This window comes from Echeneis naucrates, chromosome 21 (assembly GCF_900963305.1).
Source record: "Echeneis naucrates chromosome 21, fEcheNa1.1, whole genome shotgun sequence".
Classification (NCBI taxonomy): domain Eukaryota; kingdom Metazoa; phylum Chordata; class Actinopteri; order Carangiformes; family Echeneidae; genus Echeneis; species Echeneis naucrates.
Genome location: NC_042531.1, coordinates 5,330,186 through 5,339,054, shown reverse-complemented (window position 1 = coordinate 5,339,054; position 8,869 = coordinate 5,330,186). Strand labels below are relative to the sequence as shown.

Genomic DNA, 8,869 nt, shown 5'->3' with positions numbered 1-8,869 from the left:
CATGATAAAAGCACAGCAAGGTCGAACAATATAACAAGCAGAGGCCCTCACTTAAAAACCTGCTTGGTCAGGATGTTAAAAACCAACAGGCCCAAATACTTGTGAGTGACACAAAGACTGACAAAAGAAGTGACAAAATCTCTGTGCCCACGTAAAAAATAGCCCAATATGTGTATATGTGTTGGCAGATGGTGATGTGTATGAAAATAAGCTATAGAAACATCCAAAAAATGATTGAGAATCTGACATTCAAGACTTCTGAAGTCAGTCACTCGCCGTGTAATGCAACAGATATGCTTTGGACAAAGGGGACTTCAAATGTTGAAAATGCAGAAAAGAGGTTCATCAATAATGAGCTACAATCTTCAGCTGGTGGACAAGATAGACAAATCAGTTCCACATTCTCACTGATTTGATTGTGAAATCGCCGATTCAAGTCTCCCTTCTACTTACAACAGACTATATAACACCCCGTCTCACTACACTATACATATCAAAAGTTTTTAAGATGTGACCGCTGTCGATCATTTTAGAACAAAACTTGTGGATTAATGCAACAGAGAGAAACCCCCCTTATTATGTAACTACGTAACATTGGCATCCTTACATTTACTTTTGCATAACACAGAGCATGGCAGCAAACGTACAAGCACAATGCAGCAGTGAGGACTAGCAGGTCATTGAGGACATCATAAATAAAGACTGCTGCTGTCGCCCTACATGGCCACACGGAGTCAGGAGTGGGTACGGTGTTCTCATTGTTCCGGAGAGAGAAAGCGTGTCATGATGTAGTTTGTGATGAATGATGGCTGGGACGAAGAGGGATAAGGAACAACCGAGAGAAGAACGCAGATAAGAAGAGAAACAAAGCGTGACATTATCATGACGGTAAAAGAAAGCTGACAGAGGCACACTTTACCAGACATATACGGTTTCCCGAAACCCTTTTCACTCCCACAAACGTGTTTAAAATCCTAGAAATAAAACGTAGAAATCGAATCCACTGCAATGGGTGTATGAATAGTATGAATTAAGGCAGGGTGGTAGAATACTGCACATCCCTCTTCAGATTTTCCCCATTTCTCTCCTCCAGCTGATGTGTGTGTGTGTGTGTAAGGCTTAGTAAAACACCATTCTTCTTCTTTTCACATTTTCTTTTTGTTTTGTTTTTTTTTTGCCTTCTTACACATTTGTCCTTTGGCTCCTAGCCTGCTGCTGTGTGGTTACCTGTAAGGCAAAGGTGTGTCACATAAAAACATACAACAACAGGCAAGTTCATGCATACACTCACACACATGCACACGCACGCACACCTAAAGGGCCGAGCTTGATGGCTGCCCCTTTACTTGGCCTGACCACATTACTGTACATAAATGTTTTCAACAATCATTTACAAAAAAAGCAAAAAAGATGGAGGAACATGCAAGAACGAGAGACTGAAAATGAGGACAAGGAATACAAAAAAGGCTGACTGTGGACACCGGAGAGTTCAATAGTGCAAGAAATAATGCACCTTCACATGTTGTTCCCCTTTTTGTTCTTAGACTTATTCAAGTAAGAGTCTGAGCAGGAACTTTGATGAGACTAAGACAGGGACAATACTGAAAGGAAAAGATGTTACCAAAGTATGAGGATGAGTATGAGGAGTCAGGGCAATAATATCTAAAGGGTTGTCCACTCAGGTGTCCTCCTGAAAATGCACATGATGAACTCAGCAGGGAGAGCCCATGCTTCAGACATAATGTGAACATGTTTGTATTTTTCTCTATCAATTCTTGATCCTTGAGGTGCAGATCTTGGTCTCATATCTTGGGATGTACTACATGCTGCGTGCTTTAGGAGCCATGGAATCACGCACACATCGTTTCGGAGTTTGCATTTGTGTTCACACGGAGGTCTCTGGCCCCGGAGCATAGTAGGCAAATCCTGCCCCCGAGAGACGGAGCGTGCAGGGGCTGAGGGTGCACAAGTCCATCCCTCCCCCTTCTGCCAAACAGGCCAGTAGTTTCTGCGGCAGGGGATCAGACCTTTGGAGTGACAGCGTCTCCGCAGCGCCAAGGTGGAAGTGAGAGGAGTCCGCGCTTGTGCCTTTGCAGGATCCACGAGACGACATTGGAGTCAACTCGGCCATGCCACCCCGTGAAAGCCTCTCCTGATCCTGCAGAGAGAGACAGAGGATGCACCATAACCAGACAATTCAAAACACCAAATCAACACAATCACAACAAAGAACTTATGAATGAGATGGTCTAACACAGCTTGATGCATAACATGGAAAAGCAGAGCTAAAAACCATAAGGTTGACTTTATATAACTATATATTTTGATTTAGCTATTAATGCCCCCATGCCACGGACCCCTGGTTCAAATTTACTGACCTGAACAATAAAAAACCCTGACAGTTCATATTAGACAGAATTCAACGATAACATTTTTTTAAAATGTTTGGATGATTCTCATTATGATTAGCAGTCATGTTGGATTTCACATGCTCACAAAATATTACAAAACACAGACTTTCAATATCACCCTCCAACACCAGATGTCATCAGCGCATTTCCAGACTGACATTGGTGTTGGATCAGGCTGCCAACTATTGCTGCAGCTCACTTTCTGAGTAAATCTGTATAAATCTGCAAAGCATGACAGTCATTTCTTATAACACAATTTAAATTCTTTTGAACAAGAACCTTCATTGTTTGACTGTCAGCTTTACTTTGACATTTGTCCGAGGCTACAGTCCAGGTTGAAAAAGTCACAAGTCAGCAACTTGTGGGAGGCGATATGACATGTAGCCTGGCTCTAACAAACACAGGATAACATTTCTAATTTGGCTGCTACCCAGATCATGTTAATTCCCAGTTGACATGCATAGAGAAGCACAGCACGCTTTGAAACCAGCACCGCAGCCTTAATTGGATATTGTGATTCCTGAAAGTAAGTTTGACGGAAGGAAACTTCTCGTGCAGTGACACTTATGCAGGCCCAGCCACAGCCCCCGCCCCCCCCACCCCCACCCTGACTGCCCTCAAGCCCGAGCCATAGCATGACAGCATGCCCCACACAATGCACAGCAACAGGAAGCATCCTGGCAGCAGCGTTAAGATTCCCCCCACTGTCAATGCCCTCTGTGTGCTGTTACCATTGTGACCATAGCCCACCTAGTGGGTGGGGGGGGGGGGGGGCTCTAGGGTTTTCTGAGCGGGGTGCTGTGGCTGTGTGACATCATGGAGTCATAGGTCCTATCAGGGTGGAGCGGGTCCTGCTCATTGCCTCCCCCTCCACCAGCAGGACCGGGAGCCACACAGCCCTCCAGGGCCCCCGCTGTCCTTACCTTCTGTGGATGATGTTAGAGGAAAGGAGGTGAGAATGAAATCTACTAAGACCACATGTACGAAGATCTGGCTTTTCCTTAGATTCAATAAAAGCTCACTTGACCTCAGCTTACATCAGGATGCGGCTCAAAATGTATTTTTAGCGCCGACTTTGATATGATTATTCCTCACTTGCCTGAGCGTGAAAACGCCTGCTTAAACCCTTTAAAACTGATTGAAGAACCATCCAATCGACTCACTTACGTTATAGTTTGTTCTGGTTGTTTGGCTTAAAAAAAAATAAGGTGAAGTGAGGACACACTGACTGGATGTTCACCAATAATTTTAGTTGTGTCTTCACTTTGGCACAGGTGTGTTTAACACTGTTTATTTTCGATCAGACGACAGAGACACATCAGAAACAGTTGGAAAGGATTACCGCACACCTTTAGCATAGAGCTTCAGCAACATTTGGTTTGGGATTATAAACCTTTTTTGATAAATTAGAGCGACATTTGATAGTTAATATCTTGTCTGAAATGGTTAAATAATTTAAATAAACTAGGCAACAACTAACACTTATTTCCATGAACAATAATCTGAGTTAAGAGATTTGTTTATATATTTTCAAAAAGAACAGTATTATTTATATAAAAGATATGATATGGGATATTAAATTTTTCCAAGTTTAGAGAAATTGGTTTTCCAGGTTTAATTAAATGCCTGTTTTACAAAAAAAAAAAAAAAAAAAAAAAAAAAAGTATGATGCTACAAAGGATAAGTTTTCAACAACAGAAAACAACAAAAAATGATAACAAGGTAAGACGTAAAAACACGGTTTAAAAAGAATAAATACAAACAAGGTATGCAAAAACATGAAATATATACAAAGGTGACGACATAAATGGCAGAAGTAGGACATTATGACTGCGACATGGCTCATACACACCACACATCGTGGCATCATCGGTAGCGCCCTAGTTGTTAGTTTCACATCAGGTGAGGTGTTGAGACAGTGATAAAGTGGTTTACACTGCAACATGCCACCATGCATGCTTAAAAGAGAGAGTCACCTCCTCTTCCTGCTCCTCTCTCGTCTCTCTGGGCCAATCAGAAACTCATTCTGCTGGAGGACTGAGAAAGCATGAAGATGGTAGATGGCTCCACAGTAAGGCACGGGCGAGTGCACTGCAGTTACCACCAAAGAGTGAGTGAGTGCCGAGGGCAGAGTCACAACCACGCAGGAGCAATGAGGTAGGAAACAAGAGAGGAGAAGAGAAAGGAGAGTGTAATGAGGAGGGGGGAGGGGAAGAGGGAGCAGAAGAGGAGGATGGCAGTGGTAAGGATAAGGCATTAAAGAGAGGTTGAAAGGAAAAGGGAGAAACAATGGAGGATCGTGTGAATTTTGATTAGGGTGGTCCATTAGGGTGCAGTGACAAGGGAGAGGGAGAAAAGAGAAGAAAGAGCACAGGAAGAAGACATCTGTCAGACCCTTCATTCATTTTTCCATTCACGGTGAAGCTTGCTTCACAGGAAGGTGAGGTGAAGCCACAGGGAGCAGGAGGTCACACTAAATCACACTGATGCTTAAAGCTTGTAGGGGTCTTCATGGTTTTCACGGATGATTAATAGAGGGGAACAGATTCAAGTCGTATTCATAAGGTTTATTGCTCTGAAAATACAAAGCTAGCATTTAAGAAATTCAGTTTGCAAATAAAATGCAAAAAAAAATTAAAACTGGTTTATCTCTAAAACTAAAGCAGTCAGTAATTGGTTATTTGTTAATGGTTTTAGCGAAGCATTAAGTTATTTCAGATATCAGAGAAGGAGATACAAGACTATTTAAAACTTCAGGGTTAGTGCCAAGACCTACCTGTGCACGTTCGGTGGCTGTGGGACACATGGCCCTGCACAGGACCTTCTTGATGACATCTGGCAACAAGCTGACCGTAATAAGCAGGATGATGCTGAGCCAGGCTGGACCACTTGACAGCATCTGCATGAACACGTAGTACATCCTCTGGTAGTTCAGGAAGGGCCTGAGCAGCAACAGGAAAGGTAGAATCACACCGGTTTTGCAGAAATACACGGAACAAAAATATAAAAGGTTACAGATAAGAGTAAACACAAAGGATGTTATACCAAATGATGCCTCCCCAGAGAAGAGAGAAAATAACATAGAATAGTAGTGATCCCCAGATGACAAAATGATTGATCCAGGTCCAGTGGTGTGTGTCCAAGGCAAGCTGAAATACACAAGAATACATACATAGTAAACATCCGAGCAGTCAATAAAGTCATGACTTTGCCTTTAGGCTCGTGCATACAGAGCAGCCAGTGGAGTTGATTGTTTATGTAACTAATGTATCTAACATGAATGCTGCAAGCTTGCCTGCCCATACAGTCGGGCACATAACACATGAAATGGTGACAGACTTTGAAACTGGACATGAATCTGATTTCTCCTCCCTTTTGATTTCTGAAGACTCACACACCTTGAGCGTAACAGTGAACACCAGCACAGTGAAGACCAGAGTCCCGAATGTCCAGTTCCCAAACATCTGCGAGGGGGGAGAGAGAGGCAGGGGACGGTTAGTGACCGCATCAAATGGCACAGCCTTCCCCGTGGATGAGTGAAAAGGAGCAGAAAGACACCTTCACAACGAATCTGCTGTTAGGAGAGTCATATTTTCTGTGACTTTCTTTCAAGGTTTGCATGCCAATAGATTGAGAATATTTCACTTCTCAGCATCCACATTTTTCTAACCTGTTAAAATCCTAAGGAGGTTTAAGCAGACGTCAACAGTGAACAGATGGAATGAAAGTTGGGAGGAGAGAATGAAGGAGGACGGAGGAAGAGAAAGATCAAGACTAAGAAACTGGGGAGTTTATGTCATAGCCACAGCAGGTTGTTAGTATCATTTACTTTGCTACAACTCCTTCATTCATTATTTTCACTCATTTTTCCTTTTGTTTCCTCATTGACAGAACAAAAAGGACACAGGATGAAAACAATTCAGCCACCCCATAAATTCTGGAGCAGTCCAATTAAAAACCAACCAACCCCAAAAACTGTGCCTACAAATACATAGGCAAAGAAATACACACACACAAATAGATGCAAAAACAGACTGAAAAACAAACAGATGCTGGGTCTTAATCTATAGCACATACTAGTATTATTCTATTTTCTACCACAAATAAACAGAAGGATAATGTGGGGGAGCATCTGAGGTTTCTACTATGTCAGTGGAGTTGTTAAGATTAAGTACTGTGCAGGATTCAGGGCTTTACAGAGATTAGGGGAATAATGGAGCACAAGAAAACTACACATTCAAATGAAAGTGTATGGATGATGTGAAGTGAGAAAGGATGAAACCGGATGAAACGGTCAAACTGAAAGCTTAAACGGTACGACAGAAACTAAAAGAGCGTGAAAGACAGAGAGAGCTGACAGGGAGGGAGACAGGCTTACCATCTGTGTGTTGGTGGTCATAAGCTGAGGAAGAAGAAGAAGAAGTAGAAGAGGAGGAGCAAAATAAAGAGAGAGGAAGCAGAGAGAAGGAGGGGGAAGAAAAGAGAAAAGAATCAGGACAAAGGGTAAAATGAATTTCAGGATGTTTCAACTTAAAAAACAGGACCAAGGGCAATTGAAAACAGTCGACATGATACAAATTAACAATACAGAGAAAGATGCTATTGCGTTGTCGATATGAATGGAGATCCAATGTTGTTGACCTATAAGGGAGCCCCAGGACAGAAACCTGACTATAACGAACCCCAAAAACACGACCACCGAGTCATCCCATTACTCTTAACTCCTCTTTCATGACAATCCAATGGAGATGGATGAAAAAGAGACAGCACTTTTCTTTATATCCATTATCCTCCTTTAATTTCCCTGAAGGACACCTGAAACACCCCACCAATAGTTTTATTTATGTTTGTTTCAGCAAAGAGGCTCACCTGGCCATTGCTGGTGAATGTCGTGTTGTCAAACAGGAAGTAGGCACCAAAGAAGAAGACGACAGCATCAAACACACCCAGGCACGTCCAGTAGAGGAATACAGGCCAGCGGAGGAGTGAGTTCTTCGCTATATCCCTGAGAAAAAAAAAAGCATGTGAGCAAATGCAAAAATATTTATATTGTAACTTGCACAACATTTGGGGACTCGACCACACCTGTATAAAGAGGGATCCCGCTTGAGTGTCTCCATGGTGACGTGCTTCTCAACCAGGCTGTAGAGGAGGATTGGGAGTGAGGTGAAGCTGATGTTGTACAACGTCAAATAGGCGGTGTCGTACAGAGGCTGCCGAGGGACAAATACCAGACATAGAGCATTAAACATCTGGGACTAAAGAGCTGCCTTAGAATTCATATTTGCGTTATTTGATTTGTAGGCCATTTGGGGGCAGCAACGAGTTATAACACAGCATCTGACGTTTGAAAGCCTTGCAAAGTTATTACAGTGAACGTGTTTGCAAAGAGTTGCTTCTTTAAATATGCAGGAGTCCCATTTTTTCTGCGTGTTCATTACCAGTCAAACGTTTGGACACAATGGGAAAGCCTCTGGGCCAGAAAACAAACAATAAAAAAACATAGAACAGCAACTATGAGCTAAAAGATTATAAAATGCCCCGTATAGTTCAGGGGATTCCCAAAAGAAGGTTATGGTCTGTGAGCAACACCTTTCAAAATGCACACAATAATGTCATTCATGATTTACATAACAAATTTCTAAACATAGATTTAAAAAACATGAAACAAAATGCATTTATTTTAATGCCTTACGCTACATGGATGTAATCAATGCCTGCAGACTGTAACCTGTCTACTTACCTGTTGGGAGAAGCCACAGAAGAACTGATACAGGAACTGAGGGAAGATGAAGCATACATTCTGGAAAGGTTTAAGAGTTGGAAAAACAAGTGGAGAAAGTGATAAGCTTGTGACAAGTACACGTGAAGAGATTTTAAAAATCTAAAAATGCTACTATCTACACATTTCTGTTTAAGCAGAGATTGCGCTATAAGCTCAGTGAGTGGGCCGCAAAGAGCTGGCCTGCCAAAAGGGAGGAAAAAAAAAAAAAGAATCAGTTGGCAGGGCACTGCTTTCTGTGGAAGCCGCCCACACTGATCTTCGCGGCCATGAATCCAGGAGAGAATGTTACACCAGGGATTCATGAATTCAGTAATCTGTCAGAGTGGCTGAAAAATCTGGTTCTTTGTAACTCAATGTTTCTGTGGGAATTACGATAAAGTGATTAAAATGTGTGAGCCACTGGAGTACACAAAGCATTTGTCTGGTACCTTGTAGAAGAAGTACTGAACAAGCTCAGCAATTCGGATGTAGTAGTAGTGGCCATGAACAAGTAGCATCTTTTTTAGGTGTTTAAACTTCGGGATGGCGTAGTCGCTGTTCCTAGCTGCCTGTCGGCCTTCTTTACCCATGATGCCTGAGTGCACAAGAGATTTCAGATACACTCTGATCAGGAATGTAATAAAGCCATAAGAGATTTCAGTATCAACTTTAACATATTGCTGTTGTATCTGTA

At 42.3% G+C, this 8,869-nt stretch overlaps 1 protein-coding gene across 3 annotated transcripts in view; it reads right to left on the bottom strand.

The window, feature by feature from the left end:
* The window catches only part of LOC115061730 (probable phospholipid-transporting ATPase IH), a 29,387-nt gene continuing 20,518 nt past the window's right edge, over positions 1 to 8,869 (bottom strand). Inside the window, exons 14-22 of one of the 3 annotated variants that reach the window (XM_029530218.1) lie at positions 8,625 to 8,770; positions 8,155 to 8,214; positions 7,497 to 7,624; positions 7,281 to 7,416; positions 6,790 to 6,813; positions 5,810 to 5,875; positions 5,457 to 5,560; positions 5,188 to 5,353; positions 1 to 2,158 (exon numbers count right to left, since the gene is read on the bottom strand). In XM_029530218.1, the coding sequence (XP_029386078.1) occupies positions 1,886 to 2,158; positions 5,188 to 5,353; positions 5,457 to 5,560; positions 5,810 to 5,875; positions 6,790 to 6,813; positions 7,281 to 7,416; positions 7,497 to 7,624; positions 8,155 to 8,214; positions 8,625 to 8,770 (1,103 nt within the window). In that variant the 3' untranslated portion in view covers positions 1 to 1,885. Of the gene's footprint in view, positions 2,159 to 4,424; positions 4,503 to 5,187; positions 5,354 to 5,456; positions 5,561 to 5,809; positions 5,876 to 6,789; positions 6,814 to 7,280; positions 7,417 to 7,496; positions 7,625 to 8,154; positions 8,215 to 8,624; positions 8,771 to 8,869 lie in introns of those variants that run through there. The other 2 variants (XM_029530216.1, XM_029530217.1) reach the window with 2 other exon arrangements.